This window comes from Neoarius graeffei, chromosome 18, assembly GCF_027579695.1.
Source record: "Neoarius graeffei isolate fNeoGra1 chromosome 18, fNeoGra1.pri, whole genome shotgun sequence".
NCBI classification, from domain to species: Eukaryota; Metazoa; Chordata; class Actinopteri; order Siluriformes; family Ariidae; genus Neoarius; species Neoarius graeffei.
Window position 1 is genome coordinate 12,767,838 of NC_083586.1, and position 22,029 is coordinate 12,789,866.

The following is a 22,029-nucleotide window of genomic DNA, read 5'->3' on the forward strand; positions in this document are numbered from 1 at the left end:
AGAAGGTCCTGGGTTCGAGCTCCGTGGCCGGCGAGGGCCTTTCTGTGCGGAGTTTGCATGTTCTCCCCGTGTCCGCGTGGGTTTCCTCCGGGTGCTCCGGTTTCCCCCACAGTCCAAAGACATGCAGGTTAGGTTAACTGGTGACTCTAAATTGACCGTAGGTGTGAATGTGAGTGTGAATGGTTGTCTGTGTCTAATGGCCCTTTTCCACTACACTTTTTCAGCTCACTTCAGCCCGACACGGCTCGCGTTTCGACTACCAAAAAACAGCACGACTCAGCTCGCTTCAGCCCTGCTTAGCCCCTAAAACTCACACGGTTTTGGAGTGGGGCTGAAGCGAGCCAAAGCGAGCTGAGTGAGGCTGGGGGCGTGAGCAGACACTCCCCTGTGCACTGATTGGTGAGGAGGAGTGTCCTCACATGCCCACACACGCCCCGCGAGCACGCTGGGATCTGTAAACACCGCAAACCCGGAAGAAGGAGAATTACGAATTACGAGAATTTCTGAAGCCTTATGCGCCTCGCCTCATCTATACGCTCTTGCCAGTATCTGTTGGCGTTGTCGGTGACAACAAGCCACAGCACCAAGACCAGCAACACTAACGACTCCATGTCCTCCATGTTTATTGTTTACTATTCGGGTCGTGAGACTACCGCTTAAAAGATCACTGATGTCACTGTTTGCGCTGCTTAACGACATCACCTGACGTCCACCCACTTTCGCTAACTCCACCCAACGTGTCCACCCACTTCCAGCCAGCACGGTTCAGCGCGGTTGTAGTCGAAATGCAATTCCAACAGCCCCGCTCAGCTCGACTCAGCACGGCACGGCTCAGCCGCGTTGGTAGTGGAAAAGCGGCATATGTGTCAGCCCTGTGATGACCTGGCGACTTGTCCAGGGTGTACCCCGCCTTTCGCCCGTAGTCAGCTGGGATAGGCTCCAGCTTGCCTGCGACCCTGTAGAAGGATAAAGCGGCTACAGATAATGAGATGAGATGAGTTTGTCCTTTTGATAGTTGGCAAATAATTGCCAATTTGGTGGTTTTTTTTATCAGTAGTTTACCCATTTTTTCAGCTTGTAAATTTGTTGGTTTTTATGGTTTCCATTTCAGAGTGTTTGTTAATTTGCTTGTGGATTGTTGTTTACTTTTTTAGAACATGCATGGCTGATTTGGTGATGTACAGTGGTGCTTGAAAGTTTGTGAACCCTTTCGAATTTTCTAAATTTCTGCATAAATATGGCCTAAAACATCATCAGATTTTCACACAAGTCCTAAAAGTAGATAAAGAGAACCCAGTTAAACAAATGAGACAAAAATATTATACTTGGTCATTTATTTATTGAGGAAAATGATCCAATATTACATATCTGTGAGTAGCAAAAAGTATGTGAACCTCTAGGATTAGCAGTTAATTTGAAGGTGAAATTAGAGTCAGGTGTTTTCAATCAATGGGATGACAATCAGGTGTGAGTGGGCACCCTGTTTTATTTCAAGAACAGGGATCTATCAAAGTCTGATCTTCACAACACATGTTTGTGGAAGTGTATCATGGCACGAACAAAGGAGATTTCTGAGGACCTCAGAAAAAGTGTTGTTGATGCTCATCAGGCTGGAAAAGGTTACAAAACCATCTCTAAAGAGTTTGGACTCCACCGATCCACAGTCAGACAGATTGTGTACAAGAGTAAAGCGTATAATAGTCGGCAAGGTCACAAAGGACCCCAGGGTAACTTCTAAGCAATCTTAGAATCTCACATTGGCTAATGTTAATGTTCATGAGTCCACCATCAGGAGAACACTGAACAACAATGGTGTGCATGGCAGGGTTGCAAGGAGAAAGCCACTGGTCTCCAAAAAGAACATTGCTGCTCATCTGCAGTTTGCTAAAGATCATGTGGACAAGCCAGAAGGCTATTGGAAAAATGTTTTGTGGACGGATGAGACCAAAATAGAACTTTTTGGTTTAAATGAGAAGCATTATGTTTGGAGAAAGGAAAACACTGCATTCCAGCATAAGAACCTTATCCCATTTGTGAAACATGGTGGTGGTAGTATTATGGTTTGGGCTTATTTTGCTGCATCTGGGCCAGGACGGCTTGCCATCATTGATGGAACAATGAATTCTGAATTATACCAGCAAATTCTAAAGGAAAATGTCAGGACATCTGTCCATGAACTGAATCTCAAGAGAAGGTGGGTCATGCAGCAAGACAACGACTCTAAGCACTCAAGTTGTTCGACCAAAGAATGGTTAAAGAAGAATAAAGTTAATGTTTTGGAATGGCCAAGTCAAAGTCCTGACCTTAATCCAATCAAAACATTGTGGAAGGACCTGAAGCGAGCAGTTCATATGAGGAAACCCACCAACATCCCAGAGTTGAAGCTGTTCTGTACGGAGGAATGGGCTAAAATTCCTCCAAGCCGGTGTGCAGGACTGATCAACAGTTACCGGAAATGTTTAGTTGCAGTTATTGCTGCACAAGGGGGTCACACCAGATACTGAAAGCAAAGATTCACATACTTTTGCCACTCACAGATATGCAATATTGGATCATTTTCCTCAATAAATAAATGTTCAAGTATAATATTTTTGTCTCATTTGTTTAACTGGGTTCTCTTTATCTACTTTTAGGACATGCGTTTGCCACTCACATAGTATATGTAATATTGGATCCTTTTCCTGGGCAGCACGCTGGTATAGTGGTTAGCACTGTCGCCTCACAACAAGAAGGTCCTGGGTTTGAGCCTAGCAGCCGGTGAGGGCCTTTCTGTGCGGAGTTTGCATGTTCTCCCCTTGTCTGCATGGGTTTCCTCCAGGTGCTCCGGTTTCCCCCACAGTCCAAAGACATGTAGGTTAGGCTAATTGGTGGTTCTAAATTGACCGTAGGCGTGAATGGTTGTTTGTCTCTGTGTGTCACCCCTGTGATAACCTGACGACTTGTCCAGGGTGTACCCTGCCTCTCGCCCATAGTCAGCTGAGATAGGCTCCAACTTGCCTGCGACCCTGTAGAACAGGATAAGCTGTTACGAATAATGGATGGATGGATGGATCCTTTTCCTCAATAAATAAATGACCAAGTATAATATTTTTGTCTCATTTGTTTACCTGGGTTCTCTTTATCTACTTTTGGGACTTGTGTGAAAATCTGATGATGTTTTAGGTCATATTTATGCAGAAATATAGAAAATTCTAAAGGGTTCACAGACTTTCAAAGTCACAAATTCTAGCCATTGAACTCTAATTGTTTCTTGTTTATGAGCGCCTTTATGGTTTATGGTAGCTTGTCCTTCTAGAGTATAAGTTTATTTTTCCCTTACCAGTGCTCTGCCTTTTTGTGAGTGTAATGTTAGTTCATCCACTTGGTATTGTTCTTGTGCCAGTTTGGCAATTTATGATTCATTATCGTGTTTACAGTGAGTCCGATATGAGCAATTAGACTAATATAGAAATAGACGAGTTAGCAAATACTGACATTAGCTGTAAAGATTTTTTTAATGCTAATGAGCGTTACAATGTTGATATGAGGTGCTCTTCATGGAAAGAGTGATACAAAGTGATTATTTCTCTTTATCTTATTGAAAACATTAATGGACCAAAAGAAGCTGGACTATTTTTTTTTATGCATTACCAAAAAGAAAGAAAGAAAGAAAGAAAGAAAGAAAGAAATGACAGATGCGAGATATGATGTCATGCATTCACAGTGGCACAGAAGCAAATATGATTTATAGTTTTTTTTTAGTTTTTAAATCTTTTTATCCCTCCTCCTGCTCATGTCCCTGTTCCTTTGTGATGGGTTTGGAAGAGATGACTCTGCATCTTATATAGATCTCTCTCTTTTTTGAGGTTCTCTTCTTGCGCAGTGGATATAAAAATCACAAACAAAAATAGATTCCTCTTCATATATATATATATATATATATATATATATATATTTTTTTATCCTGGTACTTCACTGAAAGGGATCTGAGGAACGTGCTGCAGCATTCCTCCGTCTTTTTTTTGAAGGAACGAGAGAAAAAGGTGTCATTTGAGGATGAAGCTGCTCTTTGGAAACAAGCAGGATGCAGAAATTTTGCCTTCTTTCTCGCTCTTTCTTGCTCACTGTATGTATCTATCCTTTGGGTGTCAATCCTCATGCCTTCCATCCTAAAGCCCCGTGAGGGTGGAGCTAAAAGTCTGGGAGGAGCTAAGGAGCATCACAAGGTGTCCACTCCCCTTCCAGCCATTATCTCCACCAGAACTGAAGCAACGTGACCGTCATTAAAGTGATCGGTGAGGTGATAAGAGGCGGCGCCTTGTCAGTAGGCGGTCTAAGAGGCGTGGCTTTATCAGATGCAGGTCGTAGAGGTGTGGCCTGGTCTTGACGCCCCGCCCCCACTGCTGGTGCCTCTGTGCCTGTGAACTCGAACTCAGTGGTGTAGCCGCTTCCGCTGCCAGAGCCACTGACCTCATCACCTGAAAAAAAAAAAGATCAAAACTGGGGTTAACAAGAAGGCAGCGCTGAAGATGTCAACATTCTGGGTAAAAAAAAAATAAACAAAAAAACCAAATGGAAAAAAGAAGAAAATAATAATAAGAAGAATGCACTGGAAAATTTTGGTTGAAAGCCGAAAGTGAAAATTTGGCCTTTTTTTTTTTTTGCACACATTTGTAGGCCTGTAAAGGTTAAATTAATTTAATTTTATTCTTTTTTTTATTTTTTGGAGTGAGAGAAAGAGAACGAGAATAAAACCGCCTTCAGATTAAGGAAATCCCTAGCCAGAAACCACTTTATCTTCTGTCCGGTTCACAGAACTGCTGATTAAAGTGCAGGAGTATTTTATGCTTTTCCCTCTCCGCCCACACAAGTACAGAGAAAACACATTCTGGGTCTTTAGATCGAGTCAAGATCAGAGGATTTTTTACCCAGAATCCCCCACTGACATTGCAATTAAGCTCACGTCGAAGTAGCAAAACTGCCTTTGCAAGTCTAAATTAGTGGTTGGACTGAACGTGAATAAAATTTGCCTGGTGAAAATGTCAGCTCGTTTGAGCATGAAAGGATACCAGATACAAAGAAAATTCCAGCAGCTTCCGAGAAAATCCATCCAACAAAATGGAGGAGGAAGTGCTACTTATAGCAATCCTTGACTTGTTTACTTGTTGCTGCTTTAACAATTAGTGAACTGTTAGCTAACAGTCCTTCTGAAATGACCTCATTCATCACCTGACTTGTGAGTGTGTGTGTTTCCTCAAATTAAATCAGAACTCCAAATCCCCTGTGTTAAATCCGAAGAACTAAACAGAACTAGCATTGTACAACCCCGATTCCAAAAAAGTTGGGACAAAGTACAAATTGTAAATAAAAACAGAATGCAATAATTTACAAATCTCAAAAACTGATATTGTATTCACAATAGAACATAGACAACATATCAGATGTCGAAAGTGAGACATTTTGAAATTTCATGCCAAATATTGGCTCATTTGAAATTTCATGACAGCAACACATCTCAAAAAAGTTGGGACAGGGGCAATAAGAGGCTGGAAAAGTTAAAGGTACAAAAAAGGAACAGCTGGAGGACCAAATTGCAACTCATTAGGCCAATTGGCAATAGGTCATTAACATGACTGGGTATAAAAAGAGCATCTTGGAGTGGCAGCGGCTCTCAGAAGTAAAGATGGGAAGAGGATCACCAATCCCCCTAATTCTGCGCCGACAAATAGTGGAGCAATATCAGAAAGGAGTTCGACAGTGTAAAATTGCAAAGAGTTTGACCATATCATCATCTACAGTGCATAATATCATCAAAAGATTCAGAGAATCTGGAAGAATCTCTGTGCGTAAGGGTCAAGGCCGGAAAACCATACTGGGTGCCCGTGATCTTCGGGCCCTTAGACGGCACTGCATCACATACAGGCATGCTTCTGTATTGGAAATCACAAAATGGGCTCAGGAATATTTCCAGAGAACATTATCTGTGAACACAATTCACCGTGCCATCCGCCGTTGCCAGCTAAAACTCTATAGTTCAAAGAAGAAGCCGTATCTAAACATGATCCAGAAGCGCAGACGTCTTCTCTGGGCCAAGGCTCATTTAAAATGGACTGTGGCAAAGTGGAAAACTGTTCTGTGGTCAGATGAATCAAAATTTGAAGTTCTTTATGGAAATCAGGGATGCCGTGTCATTCGGACTAAAGAGGAGAAGGACGACCCAAGTTGTTATCAGCACTCAGTTCAGAAGCCTGCATCTCTGATGGTATGGGGTTGCATTAGTGTGTGTGGCATGGGCAGCTTACACATCTGGAAAGACACCATCAATGCTGAAAGGTATATCCAGGTTCTAGAGCAACATATGCTCCCATCCAGACGACGTCTCTTTCAGGGAAGACCTTGCATTTTCCAACATGACAATGCCAAACCATATACTGCATCAATTACAGCATCATGGCTGCGTAGAAGAAGGGTCCGGGTACTGAACTGGCCAGCCTGCAGTCCAGATCTTTCACCCATAGAAAACATTTGGCGCATCATAAAACGGAAGATACGACAAAAAAGACCTAAGACAGTTGAGCAACTAGAATCCTACATTAGACACGAATGGGTTAACATTCCTATCCCTAAACTTGAGCAACTTGTCTCCTCAGTCCCCAGACGTTTACAGACTGTTGTAAAGAGAAAAGGGGATGTCTCACAGTGGTAAACATGGCCTTGTCCCAACTTTTTTGAGATGTGTTGTTGTCATGAAATTTAAAATCACCTAATTTTTCTCTTTAAATGATACATTTTCTCAGTTTAAACATTTGATATGTCATCTATGTTCTATTCTGAATAAAATATGGAATTTTGAAACTTCCACATCATTGCATTCCGTTTTTATTTACAATTTGTACTTTGTCCCAACTTTTTTGGAATTGGGGTTGTAATAGACACTCACCGGCCACTTTAATAGGAGCTTGTTCTTGATTCTAAGATTCCTGTTTTTGGCTGCATGAGTGGAACCCAGTGCGCTCTTCTGTTCTGCTGTTGCATGCTGAGATACTTTTCTGCTCACCACGGTTGTAAAGAGTGATTACATGACTTACTATATCCTTCCTGGCAGCTCAAACCAATCTGGCTATTTTCCTATGACCTCTCTTATCAACAAGGCATTTGTTTCTACCCACAGAACTGTCACTCACACTATGTTTTTTGTTTTTCGCACCATTCTGTGTAAACTCGAAAGACTGTTGTGTGTGAAAACCCCAGGAGATCAGCAGTTTCTGAAATAATCAAACCAACCATGCCACAGTGAAAGAAAGTCACACTTAGAGATCACAGTGTTTCCCATTCTGATGTTTGAAGTGAACATTAATGAAAGCTCTTGATTTGTATCTGCAGGATTTTCAAGGGATTAGCTGATCAGAGAACTGCGTAAAACAACAGGTGGATGGGTGTTCCTAATAAAGTGGCTGGTGAGTGTATCTGCTATAAGCAAAGGCTAACATGCAATGAATTTCTCTTCAACAGGCTCAAACACGAATCCGCCTTATAGTAAGTACGCTAGCGTACGTATGCTATCTTTGCGATGCTGAAGAGTAAAAATGAACATATATTACTGGAGTCCTGGAAGGAGATGTCGTTGCCGTTGTAAGCACTGCGCAGTTTGTTGGTCATCACTCTCAGAGCCATGATCTGCTGCCGGATGAAGGTGTCTGGCCGGGTGATGTCGATCTCTACCTCTGGATTACTCAGCTGGTTGGTCAGGCCATCTTTCACAACCTCTGGAAAATACCTGCACATGACAGGAAAATTATTTAATTAACCCTTAAACACCAACAAAACAAGTGTACTTAACCTCTAAACACTGCAGAAATGACTTTATTCAACCCCTAAATACCACAGAAACAGCTGCACATGCAAGGAAACAACTTCACTTAGCCTTTAAACACTTAACCTACAAATATTTAACCTAAAATCCCTAAAAATGAATACCTATCCCTTAATGCCTACTTCCTAAACACCCCTAAGTACCCGTAAACAGTTAATCCATAACCGGGTAATCCCTTCGGTGTTGTATTTTGCAGTTTGAAAAGTATCCAGAGACAGTGAATAGCTGTTAATGGCTTCACACTTAGCTAGCGAATGCCACTTGCACCAAAAGCCGTCTTACTTAGTATACCGTTAATGTGGTGGTTGAAGATGGGACCACAGACAGCAGCCCACTGCTGTTGTTGTAACCACAGAAGGGGTTTAGTGTAGTCAGAGTAGTAGTAGTAGTGAACAAAAGGAGAGATAAAAGCGAGACATTTACAGTCAAGCCGGAAAGTCTGCACACCCCTTTCACCTTCTCCACGTTTTATTACATTGTAGATTTATTCTACAATAAACTGAGTTCATTTTTTGTCACAAAATAGCCCATAATGACAAAGTGAAAGCAGGTTTTTAGAAAATATGCAATTTTACTGACAAAAATAGGTTATTTAGGGGATACATATCTGTACACACCCTTAGCCTAAGACTTGGTTGATGCACCTTTGGCAGCAATTACAGCTTCAAGGCATCTTGGGAAAGAAGCTACGAGCTTGGCACACTTGTTTCTGAACATTTTTGCTCATTCCTCTTGGCATATCCTTGCAAGCTCCATCAGGTTGGATGGGGAGCATCGGTACACAGCCATTTTCAGCTCCTAGGTCTGGGCTCTGGCTGGGCCACTCAAGGACATTCACAGACTTTCTCTGAAGCCACTCCTTTGTTCTCTTGGCTGTGTGCTTTGGGTTGCTGTCATGTTGGAAGGTAAACCTTCGCCCCAGTCTGAGGTCCAGAGTGCTCTGGAGCAGGTTTTCTTCAAGGATCTCGGTGTGCTTAGCTGCATTCATCTTTCCCTCTATCAGGACTAGTCACCCCATTCCCTCTGCTGAAAAACATCCCCACATCATGATGCTGCCACTGCCATGCTTCACTGTAGAGATAGCATTAGCCAGGCGATGAGCGGTGCCTGGTTTCCTCCAGACATGACACTTGGTATTCAGGCCAGAAAGTTCAATTTTGGTTTCATCAGACCAGAGAATCTTGTTTCTCATGGTTTGAGAGTCCTCTAGGTGCCTTTTGGCAAACTCCAAGTGGGCTGTCATGTGCCTTTTACTAAGGAGTGGCTTCCGTCTGGCCACTCTACCATAAAGGCCTGATTTGTGGCGTGCTGCCTGGATGGTTGATCTTCTGAAAGGTTCTCCCATCTCCACAAGGATATGCTGGAGCTCTGTCAGAGTGACCCTTGGGTTCCTGCTCACCTCCCTGGCCAAGGCCTGCCTTCCTGGATCACTCAGTTTGGCCGGACGGACAGTCTATGAAGATTCTTGGTGGTTCCAAATTTCTTCCATTTATGAATGATGGTGGCCACTGTGCCCTTTGGGACCTGTAAAGCTGCAGCAATTTTTCTGTACCCTTCTCCAGATCTATGCCTTAACACAATACTATTTCTGAGGTCTGCAGATAATTCCTTTGCCCCCATGGCTTGGAGTTTGCTCTGACATGCACTGTCAACTGTGGGACCTAATATAGGCAGGTGTTGGCAATCCCTAATCCTGTCCAATCAATTGAATTTACCACAGGTGGACTCCAATTAAGTTGTAGAAATATCTCAAGCAGTATCAGTGGAAACAAAATGCACCTCAGTTCACTTTTGGGTGTCATATCAAAGGGTGTGCACACTTGTGTACATATGATATTTTACATTTTGATTTCTAATAAATTATCACAAATGTCTAAAAACCTGCTTTCACTTTGTCATTATGGGCTATTTTGTGTAGAATTTTGTGACAAAAACTGAACTCAATCTCTTGTAGAATAAGTCTGTAATGTAATAAAATGTGGAGAAGGCGAAAGGGGTGTGCAGACTTTCTGGCTTGACTGTATAAACATTGACTTGGATCCCAAATCACATCATCAGTAAGTCAAAATAATACAGCAGTTTCGGACACAGCCACACACGTTACTAATTAGGAATGCTTAATTCAGGATGCTAAACAAGTACTTCGCTTGCTAATGTCCTTTGCTAGTATGGTCCAGAAGTAGTGCACTATTTCGATGCATTTAGGTTTGGATTTGAGACACAGCCGATGAAAAGAATCAAACACACATTATGTCAACGTATTCAATGTCATGTCAGACATGGAGAATGCCTGCCTCGCATCTCCTCATCCTCATTCTTAAGAATCTCTAAAACACCCCCTATTCAAACACACGCGCACTTTAATCACACACAGGCATGTTGACACGTGTGTACACTGCCATTTGGCTCAGTGTTCGTTCCTATTGTGAGAGAGAGAGCGACAGATGAAACAGTTTGATTTCTATTTGCTCCATCTGGTGATGAGAGAGCAAATGGAGAGATGCCAAGATGGCTGACTGATGGAAAGATGGATCACAGGAAGACAGGCTGGCAGTGAAACGGAAAGACAGAAGGAGAGAAAGAGTGTGAGAGAGGGGGGCAATTAAATTAAATTAAAAACAATTAAATCCTTAAGCAAACCCTTACTTGGTCCACTCTGGCAATCCTGTTCTCAATAGCAATGTCAATAAAGTTTTATGGAATTTGAATTGAGTTGAATAAACAGAATCTATTTTCAGAAAAAAAAAGGAAAAATGCTAACGATCTGGAAACAGCTGTTTTTCTACTTCTTTATTACAACCATAAAACTGCAGTGTTGTTTGCAGTAACAGTATCAATAAAGCTTTGAATTGAACTGAGAGACAATCAAATGCACCACTTCATATCGTTATAGCATTTAGTCAGTCATTTAAACTTTCTCAGGATTGTACTCGCTAGTTATATCAGTAACTATCATCTGGAGAGAGAGAGAGAGAGAGAGAATTCGATCCGGTTCATTACGAACAGTTGATCATCTTTAAACAGATTTTTCTTTTTTATTGAGTTTTGAAAATAAAAGTAAAAATCATTCAGGGATTGAATTGAGAAGGGGCACCATTACTTTTTCCACAATTTTATATTTTATGAATTTAACTGAGAAAGATAAATAAGCACTTTAGATCAAGTGCTTGATTCCATACTTCAGGAATATTGTTTTTGATCGCTGTGCCAATAATGTTTTTTTGAATTGGATTGAAAGCGATGAAGAGATAAAGAGAGCCTTAGAAACAGTATCAAGGACAGATTTAGAGAAATAAACTGGGACACTGCATAACACTAAGCAGGGGAGCTGGATTATGGCTAGTTGTACTAGCAGGCCATGCTAACCCTTACAAAAAAGTTTATTCAAGTGTGTTTCTAGTATACTTCTTTTAAACTAAAAAATAAGAGAGTATGCTTTCAGTTTATTTTTTATTTACTTATCAGAGATATACTTAGGGGCGGCACGGTGGTGTAGTGGTTAGCGCTGTCGCCTCACAGCAAGAAGGTCCGGGTTCGAGCCCCGGGGCCGGCGAGGGCCTTTCTGTGTGGAGTTTGCATGTTCTCCCCGTGTCCGCGTGGGTTTCCTCCGGGTGCTCCGGTTTCCCCCACAGTCCAAAGACATGCAGGTTAGGTTAACTGGTGACTCTAAATTGACCGTAGGTGTGAATGTGAGTGTGAATGGTTGTCTGTGTCTATGTGTCAGCCCTGTGATGACCTGGCGACTTGTCCAGGGTGTACCCCGCCTTTCGCCCGTAGTCAGCTGGGATAGGCTCCAGCTCGCCTGCGACCCTGTAGAACAGGATAAAGCGGCTAGAGATAATGAGATGAGATGAGAGATATACTTAATAAAGTTATACATAAGTATACCTGGCTTATACTTAAAAGTATATAGAAAAGTCTAAGTATATTAAGCTTATACTTAAACTTTTGATCAAGATATACTTAACAAAAGTGTAATAAAGTATTAACATATTTGTGCCTTATGTTTAAGCGTACTGAGCGGTACAGTGGTGTAGTGGTTAGCGCTGTCGCCTCACAGCAAGAAGGTCCTGGGTTTGATCCCAGCGGCCGGCGAGGGCCTTTCTGTGTGGAGTTTGCATGTTCTCCCCGTGTCTGCGTGGGTTTCCTCCGGGTGCTCCAGTTTCCCCCAAAGGCATGCAGGTTAGGCTAATTGGTGGCTCTAAAATTGACCGGAGGTGTGAGTGCGAATAGATGTCTATGTGTCAGCCCTGCGATGACCTGGTGACTTGTCCAGGGTGTACCCCACCTCTTGCCCATAGTCAGCTGGGATAGGCTCCAGCTTGCCTGCGACCCTGTAGGACAGGATAAAGCGGCTAGAGATAATGGATGGATTTGCCCTGTAGCTGTGCTTCAGCATTGTTGATTCTTAGGTATGTCTGTGGTTCAATACAAGGTTTTTTTTAACTTCTCCTAAGTGAGATAATTATTATTTTTTTCTTTCTTTTTCTTTAGAGCTTGCATGTCAATTTCAGTTGTCATTGCCATGTTTTTATACTTTGGCATTTAATACAATGTTGCTTTAAATTTTGATTTTGAAAGAAAATGAATATGTTCTTAATCCTGAGTATCTGTTGTTATTTTGTGAATTCTTACGTTTATAACTTCATTGTAACTTAAGGTACAAAACACTTAAGTTGTGTACTGGTAGAGTGCATGAGGTAAGGGTTAGGGCTAGAAAACTAATAGTATACCTACCGTAGAAGGGTAATTGCAATATACTTCAAAACCAAAAAGTGGACTAGATGTACAGTCAAGCCAGAAAGTCTGCACACCCCTTTCACCTTCTCCATGTTTTATTATGTTACAGACTTATTCTACAATAGATTGAGTTCATTTTTTGTCACAAAATTCTACACAAAATAGCCCATAATGACAAAGTGAAAGCAGGTTTTAAGACATTTGTCTTTCTCCAAAGCCACTCCTTTGTTCTCTTGGCTGCGTGCTTCGGGTCATTGTCATGTTGGAAGGTAAACCTTCACCTCAGTCTGAGGTTCAGAGCGCTCTGGAGCAGGTTTTCTTCAAGGATCTCGGTGTACTTAGCTGCATTCATCTTTCCCTCTATCAGGACTAGTCACCCCGTTCCCGCTGCTGAAAAACATCCCCACATCATGATGCTGCCACCACCATGCTTCACTGTAGAGACAGCATTAGCCAAGTGATGAGCGGTGCCTGGTTTCCTCCAGACGTGACACTTGGTATTCAGGCCAGAAAGTTCAATTTTGGTTTCATCATACCAGAGAATCTTGTTTCTCATGGTTTGAGAGTCCTCTAGGTGCCTTTTGGCAAACTCCAAGTGGGCTGTCATGTGCCTTTTACTAAGGAGTGGCTTCCGTCTGGCCACTCTACCATAAAGGCTTGATTTGTGGCGTGCTGCCTGGATGGTTGATCTTCTGAAAGGTTCTCCCATCTCCACAAGGATATGCTGGAACTCTGTCAGAGTGGCCCTTGGGTTCCTGCTCACCTCCCTGGCCAAGGCCCGTCTTCCTGGATCGCTCAGTTTGGCCGGGCGGCCAGGTCTATGAAGATTCTTGGTGGTTCCAAACTTCTTCCATTTATGAATGATGGTGGCCACTGTGCTCTTTGGGACTTGTAAAGCTGCAGCAATTTTTCTGTACCCTTCTCCAGATCTATGCCTTGACACAATCCTGTTTCTGAGGTCTGCAGATACTTCCTTTGACTCCATCGCTTGGAGTTTGCGCTGGCATGCACTGTCAACTGTGGGACCTAATATAGGCAGGTGTTGGGAATCCCCAATCCTGTCCAATCAATTGAATTTACCACAGGTGGACTCCAATTAAGTTGTAGAAACATCTTCAGCAGTATCAGTGGAAACAAAATGCACCTCAGTTCACTTTTGGGTGTCATATCAAAGGGTGTGCACACTTGTGTACATATGATATTTTACATTTTGATTTCTAATAAATTATCACAAATGTCTAAAAACCTGCTTTCACTTTGTCATTATGGGCTATTTTGTGTAGAATTTTGTGACAAAAACTGAACTTAATCTATTGTAGAATAAGTCTGTAATGTAATAAAATGTGGAGAAGGTGAAAGGGGTGTGCAGATTTTCTGGCTTGACTGTATATAACCAGTAACTAATAGTATATTTCCAATATGCTATAAAGGATACTTTTATAAACTAAAAAGTGGAGAAGTGTGTAACGAGTAAACCAATAGTATATTTCCAGTATACTACAAAGTATACTTTAGTAAACTAAAAAGTAGACTAGAAGTATAAAACAAGTAAACTCAGAGTATATTTCCGGTATACTATGAAGTATGCTTTTGTAAACGAAAGAGTGGACTACAAGTATAGAACTAGTAAACTATTAGTATATAAGTTTACTTGTGGTATACTTGCAGTACAAAATAAAAAATATGAGTTGTATACTCAGAGTTTACTTCTCTTAAAGTATACTGTTTATAAACTAAAAGTAGTCCCAAGAAGTATTAGATTAGTTTACTTACAAGTATACTGTAAGTACATTGATATCAGTATACTTGGTACACAAAAGTATACTTAAGGAAATATACTGTAACTTTACTTAAGTATACTTAATAAAATGAACTTGAAGTATACTTCTTTTTGATAAAGGAAGCATAATTATAGTGTAAAATTAGCCATACTTACGTGTTTTCTATCAATTTATCAACATATCTGTGGTAAATGTTGATATTCCAGATGGTTCTGTCTCATTTCTCACTACCTTGTCTTTTAAAAAAACAACTGTTCTGTGTTAGCTCGATAAATTGATCCAACTGCTGCTATGACGAGCCAGCTAATGCCTCAGCGTACAGCACGCACATTGTATTTTATAGTAACCGAATTAGCGAAACATTCATAACAATGCAAGGTCATGTTCCGTTCAGCTATAGTTTACTAGAAGATTCCACATGAATGGGCCACTCTTGGGGTCAAATGTTTCTCCTTGACTTATGAGTCTTGATGCAACACTGATGTTTTTTCATTATTATGTAACCGGGTGGGCAGCACGGTGGCGTAGTGGTTAGCGCTGTCGCCTCACAGCAAGAAGGTCCTGGGTTCGAGCCCCGGGGCCGGCGAGGGCCTTTCTGTGCGGAGTTTGCATGTTCTCCCCGTGTCCGCGTGGGTTTCCTCCGGGTGCTCCAGTTTCCCCCACAGTCCAAAGACATACAGGTTAGGTTAACTGGTGACTCTAAATTGACCGTAGGTGTGAATGTGAGTGTGAATGGTTGTCTGTGTCTATGTGTCAGCCCTGTGATGACCTGGCGACTTGTCCAGGGTGTACCCCGCCTTTCGCCCGTAGTCAGCTGGGATAGGCTCCAGCTTGCCTGCGACCCTGTAGAAGGATAAAGCGGCTAGAGATAATGAGATGAGATGAGATGTAACCGGGTAAAGAGTTAGCAAATAACGCTGAGTGTAATTATGGTTTAAATTTAATGGTCAATATTTTTTCTTATTCATCTACCAACACATCTGAGGGACATGTTGATCTTTGGTAGTTCTGTCACCTTTTAATCAGTCAAAATAAAAGACTTCACTACATGATAGCTAGCTAAATATAAAATGTTTTCCCCTATTGCCTAGTAACAGTGTTCTAAGATCTACTTACTATTTAGTAAATGGAGTTAGCTTATATATTCGGAGTTATATTGGAGTTATACAGCAGAGTTATATTCTTAATTTAATAATGATAATCAGCCACCGCCTGTGGCTCTGTCCTAAACCACCACACGACTACTACGTACAGATGTATATCCTCTATGGTAACAATAAGACCGTATGATCTGGTGTTATATGAACCTATTTTGAACAATCCTGAGGTGGTTTGGGACATAGCCCCAACCTGACAGTAAACACACTCGACAGTTCACATTGAGAACACGATTCGCCTCTCAGTGATTCTGAAGGGACCAAGGTGACCCAAATACCATTCCAATTGAAAATGAACTTTGCGCCCTACACCCTACACCCTTCCCCTTGGCAAATCCATCACACAGACAAGAAACAGGACCTTTTTTCCTTTTCTTTTCATAGTTTAAAGTCGACAAGCCCTTCACGACGTGTGTGTGCGCGTGTGTGTGTGTGTAAATGTATCTTGCCTTCCTTTAGCGTGACTGTTCCAGCACTGGTCACTGTTTGGTTCGATCACATTCTCTTTCGAACAGATCACATCAGGAAGTGATGTCCAGAACTTTTTGGCCTTCTTCAATTTCTCCTTAATCTCAATCACCTACAGATGGAGGAGCAGACAGACAGGTAGAGCAACAGTCAGGCATTCAGACAGACAGATGATTCACATTTTTAGGACATGTATGATTCCTCAATGCTAGAATTCCTGTCTGGGGTCTATGCTAACTGCACTTAGCCTCTTAACTAGCAGGTTACACTAGACCTGATATTCTTTTCTCTAGTGACTGATGTTTCATTCATGAACAATTCTTTCTTATTGGATGACTCACTAATGTGAATGAATCAGTTTGAGTCAACTCGGTGGACTAAGACTGACTCCAGTATCAGCACCTTAATATACAATTATCAATAATAATCATCTTTTTTTCTTTAGAAACGAGTCAGACGTGAATCCTTTCACTTATCACTGAGATTCGTTCCTTTCACAATCAGCAAATCAGAGTTTGAATTCACAAATCTTTCAGTAACAACCAACGTTTGCATCACTAGTGTTCAATGAGTCCAGTGACTGAGAGTCAGGTGACTGAGATTCACTCCTCTCGCATTCAGTGAGTCAATATCTGAATCAGTGAATCTTTCTGTCATGACTGAGACGTGTTCTTTATGCACTCAGCAGGCTAAAGTCTGCAAATCCTTTGGCTATACCTAAGATTCACTCCTGACATGTTCAGTGGGTTACTGTTTGAATCAATGAATCATTCAGTCATGACCAAAAGATTTGCTAATTTGTTTTCCTTCAGGTCAGGGTTTGAATCACTGGCTCTTTCGGTCATGACCATCTTTTGTTCAGCGGGTCAGTGTTAAATTAGCTTATCTTTCAATCATGACAAAGATTCACTCCACTCACTTTCAGTGAATCAGTGTTTGAATCAGTGAATATTTCATTCATGACCAAGAGTCACTTCTGTCAAATTCAGTGGACTGACTGAGATCATTAGATTTATGTTTGAGTCAGATTCACTCCTTACATCACTCCAGAATCACTCCTTACTTATTCAGTGGGGTCAAATATGAATCAGTGAGTGTTTCGGTCATGACCAATATTCAGTTCACTTGCATTCACAGGATCAGTGTTTGGATCAGTGATTCTTTTGGTCATGACCAAGATTCGCTTTGCTTGCATTTATTGGATCAGTTTTTGAATCAGGGGCAGCACGGTGGTGTAGTGGTTAGCGCTGTCGCCTCACAGCAAGAAGGTCCGGGTTCGGGCCCCGTGGCCGGCGAGGGCCTTTCTGTGCGGAGTTTGCATGTTCTCCCCGTGTCCGCGTGGGTTCCCTCCGGGTGCTCCGGTTTCCCCCACAGTCCAAAGACATGCAGGTTAGGTTAACTGGTGACTCTAAATTGACCGTAGGTGTGAATGTGAGTGTGAATGGTTGTCTGTGTCTATGTGTCAGCCCTGTGATGACCTGGCGACTTGTCCAGGGTGTACCCTGCCTTTCGCCCGTAGTCAGCTGGGATAGGCTCCAGCTTGCCTGCGACCCTGTAGAACAGGATAAAGCGGCTAGAGATAATGAGATGAGATGAGTTTTTGAATCAGTGAATTCTTTGGTCATCACTGTGATTAGTTCCTTTTGCATTCAGTAGGTCAGTGTTTGAATCAGTGAATTATTCAGTCATGACCAAAAGATTTCCTGCTTTGTTTTTCATAAGGTCAGGGTTTGAATCAGTGAATCTTTCAGTCATGACCATCATTTGCTCTTCTCTCATTTGGGTCAGTGTTTTGATTAGCAAATCTTTTGATCTTGACATAAATTCATCCCTCTTACGTTCAGTGGATCAGTGACAGAAACCATGAATCAGTGGCTCTTTTGGTCATGAGTGAAATTGGCTCCTTGCTTGTTCAGTGGGTCAGTGTTTGTATCAGCAAATCTATCAGTCATGACAGATTTTTGCTCCTTTCACATCCAGATTCAGTTGAGTGCTAATGCTTTGTTTTTCCCACGTGGATGATTTTGAAAGGGTTTTATATAAAAAAAAAATCTCCTTCTCACCCCCGGCGGGGGGGTGGTATCCATGTCATCCTCAAGCTCGGGTCCTCTACCAGAGGCCTGGGAGTTTGAGGGTTCTGCGCAGTATCTTCGATGTTCCTAGTACTGCGCTCTTCTGGACTGAGGCTTCAGATGTTGTTCCTGGGATTTGCTGGAGCCACTCTCCCAGTTTGGGGGTTACTGCCCCAAGTGCCCCCACTACCACGGGGACCACGCAGCCCTCGACCTTCCACATCCGTTCCAGCTGCTCTTTCAACCCTTGATACTTCTCAAGTTTCTCATGTTCCTTCTTCCTGATGTTGGCGTCAGCTGGGATCGCCACATCTATCACCACCACCCTCTTCTGCTCTTTGTCCACCACCACTATGTCCGGTTGGTTAGCCAGGATCTGTTTGTCAGTCTGGAAGCTGAAGTCCCACAGAACCTTGGCCCTGTTGTTCTCAGCCACCTTCTGTGGTATGGCCCATTGGGACTTGGGTACTTCTATTCCATACTGGTTGCAGATGTTCCTGTATACTATCCCAGCCACTTGGTTGTGCCTCTCCATGTACGCTGATCCAGCTAGCATCTTACACCCTGCTACTATGTGCTGGACTGTTTCAGGGGCTTCTTTGCACAGTCTGCATCTTGGGTCTGATCTACTCTGGTAGATCCTGGCCTCTATGGCTCTTGTGCTTATGGCCTGTTTTTGTGCTGCCATGATTAGTGCCTCTGTGCTGTCTGTCAGTCCTGCATTATCCAGCCACTGGTAGGATTTCTTGATATCAGCCACTTCCTCTATCTGACGGTGGTACATGCCATGTAGGGGTTTGTTCCTCCAGGTTGTCTGTTCCTCCTCCTCCTCTGTGCTCTCATCAGGGTTCTGCTGCCTGAGACATTCACTTAGCAGTTCATCCTTTGGGGCCATCTTTCTGATGTATTCTCGGATTTTCGATGTTTCATCCTGGACCGTGGTCTTGATGCTCACTAGCCCTCGGCCTCCCTCTTTCCGCTTAGTGTATAGTCTCAGGGTGCTGGACTTGGGGTGGAACCCTCCATGCATGGTGAGGAGCTTTCTAGTCTTGATATCTGTGGCTTCTATCTCCTCCTTTGGCCAGTTTATGATACCAGCGGGGTATCTGATGACTGGTAGTGCGTACATGTTGATGGCTCGGACCTTGTTCTTACCATTCAGCTGACTTTTCAGGACGTGCCTTACTCTCTGGAGGTATTTGGCTGTGGTTGACTTCCTTGTGGCCTCTTCATGGTTTCCATTAGCCTGTGGGATGCCAAGGTACTTGTAGCTGTCTTGGATATCACCTATGTTGCCCTCTGGTAGGTCAATCCCCTCAGTCCGGACCATCTTGTTGGTCTGTTGGCACAGGTTGGTCTGTCTCTTCTTACAGTCTCGGGCGACTGTTCAATCGACCAGTAGCTGGTGCTTGGCTCCTCTGGTGTTACTGCCAATTCCTTTCTGTGCCTCGCTCATGTATTGAGCCACATGCTTACTCATTTTTGCCGCAATGATGCCTGACAGGGCCTTCCATGTTGTGCAGAGACAGGTAATTGGCCGGTAGTTGGATGGGATGGGTCCCTTCTGGGGGTCCTTCATGATTAGGACTGTCCTGCCTTGGGTTAGCCATTCTGGGTGGGTCCATATATATATATATATATATATATATATATATATATATATATATATATATATATATACACCCACCCAGACATATATATATATATATATATATATATATATATATATATATATATATATATATATATATATATCTTAAAATGACTGACAGATTTATCAACCTGTGATGAAACTCTAATGCAAACTGGATGGATTCTTTTTTGTGGATTACAGGGATGAATGTAAATCATTTTTAGAATGAAGAAATGCTAGTTTCTGTTTATGATTAAAAAAAAGAATATTATTGAAAAAATTTTGGCAAATTAATTGAGAGGAAATTGGATCAAGATCAAGAGCCTCAGTGGCCTTTCTATGCTAAAAGCATTAAAACTATAACAGGTGTGTAACATTATGAATAGCTGCGTGGAAATAAGGCATATTTACACACACACACACACACACACACACACACACACACACACACACACACACACACACACACACACAGGGCCACTAGGTGCTGCTACTCTTCTGAAAGAGACAGACGAGAGAGAGAGAGAGAGAGAGAGAGAGAGAGAGATATGAGTGTCAGTGTGAAAAAATAAACACACTCATGTTTCAACCACATATTAAAATACAGACTCCAAATTAGAAGGGCACTAAGAGTGAGGGTCATCCAACACACACACACTGCAGAAACAAGGATAAATTACATTGATGTGTGTGTGTGTGTTTTCCCCTGGGGCCCCAAACTCACGGACCACATCTAGAAATCTCCATAATAAATGTCCGTTATAAGTACAAGGTCTCGCACGCACCTCATTATTTTATGCCTTTAATTTTCCTTATGTACATAAATGTTTGTGCATCTGATGTCTTTCTGCTTGTCTATATTGACAACTCTGTCTGTCAGCATTATTATAATTATTATAACCTCAATTCCGAAAACGTTGGGACGTTGTGTAAACTGTACGTGATTATTTGCAAATCATGGAAACCCTATATTACATTGAAAATAGTACAAAGACAACATATCAAATGTTGAAACTGAGAAATTTTATTGTTTTTTGAAAAATATGTTCTTTTGAATTTAGTGGCAGCAATATATTTCAAAAACGTTGGGACAGGGGCAACAAAAGGGTGGAAAAGTTGTGTAATGTTAAAAAAATAATAAAACACACTTGGTTAATTGTCAACAGGTCAGTAAGATGATTGGGTATAAAAAGAGCATCCCAGAGAGGCGGAGTCTCTCAGAAGTAAAGATGGGGAGGGGTTCACCGCTCTGTGAAAGACTGCGTGGGCAAACAGTGCAACAATTTAAGAATAATGTTCCTCAATGTAAAATTGCAAAGAATTTAGGGATCACATCATCTGTGGTCCATATTATCATTAAAAGATTCAGAGAATCTAGAGAAATCTCTGTATGCAAGAGACAAGGCTGAAAACTGGCATTGGATGCCTGTGATCTTCAGGCCCTCAGGAGACACTGCATTAAAAGCAGACACGTGTTTGTAGTGGAAATCACTGTATGTGCTCAGGAACACTTCAGAAAACCATCGTCTGTGAAAACAGTTCATTACTGCATCCACAAATGCAAGTTAAAACCAGATATAAACAATATCCAGAAACATCGCCACCTTCTCTGGGCCTGAGCTCTTTTACGATGGACTGAGGCGAAGTGGAAAACTGTCCCGAGGTCTGACGAATCAAAATTAGAAATTATTTTTAGAAATCATGGACACCACATCCTCCAGGCTAAAGAGGAGAGGAACCATCCAGCTTGCTATCAGTGCACAGTTCAATAGCCAGCATCTGTGATGGTATGAGGGAGCATTAGTGCACATGACATGGGTAGCTTGTACATCTGGGGAGGCATCATTAATGCTGAATGATATCTACAGGTTTTGGAGCAATATTCTGCCATCCAGACAAAATCTTTTTCAGGGAAGGTCTTGGTGCATGGCTCTGTAGTAAAAGAGTGTAGGTGCTAAAATGGTCCGCCTGCAGTCCAGACCTGTCTCCCATTGAAAACATTTGGTGCATTATGAAACGTAAAATACGACAAATGAAATCTTGAACTATTGAGCAACTGAAATTGTCTATCAGGCAAGCATGGGACATTTCTCTCTCAAAACTACAGCAATTGGTCTCCTTAGTTCCCAAACATTTACAGTTAAAAGTAGAGATGCATGAACACAATGGCAAACATGCCCCTGTCCCAACTTTTTTAAAATGTATTGCTGACATCAAATTTCTGTTTTAACATTTGTCTTTGTTCTATTTTCAATAAAATACATAGTTTCCATAGTTTGCAAATCAACACATTCTGTTTTTATTTATATTTTACACAGCATCTCAA

The 22,029-nt window shown here is 42.0% G+C and overlaps 1 protein-coding gene across 2 annotated transcripts in view; it reads right to left on the reverse strand.

Moving 5' to 3' along the window:
• Positions 1–3,204: 3,204 nt before the first annotated feature.
• Positions 3,205–22,029, reverse strand: part of gpc6a (glypican 6a) — a 381,886-nt gene continuing 363,061 nt past the window's right edge. For both annotated transcript variants that reach the window (XM_060898439.1, XM_060898438.1), the window contains 3 exons: positions 15,980–16,110; positions 7,581–7,756; positions 3,205–4,457 (listed from right to left, as the gene is read on the reverse strand). In XM_060898439.1, the coding sequence (XP_060754422.1) occupies positions 4,228–4,457; positions 7,581–7,756; positions 15,980–16,110 (537 nt within the window). In that variant the 3' untranslated portion in view covers positions 3,205–4,227. The remainder of the gene's footprint in view (positions 4,458–7,580; positions 7,757–15,979; positions 16,111–22,029) is intronic.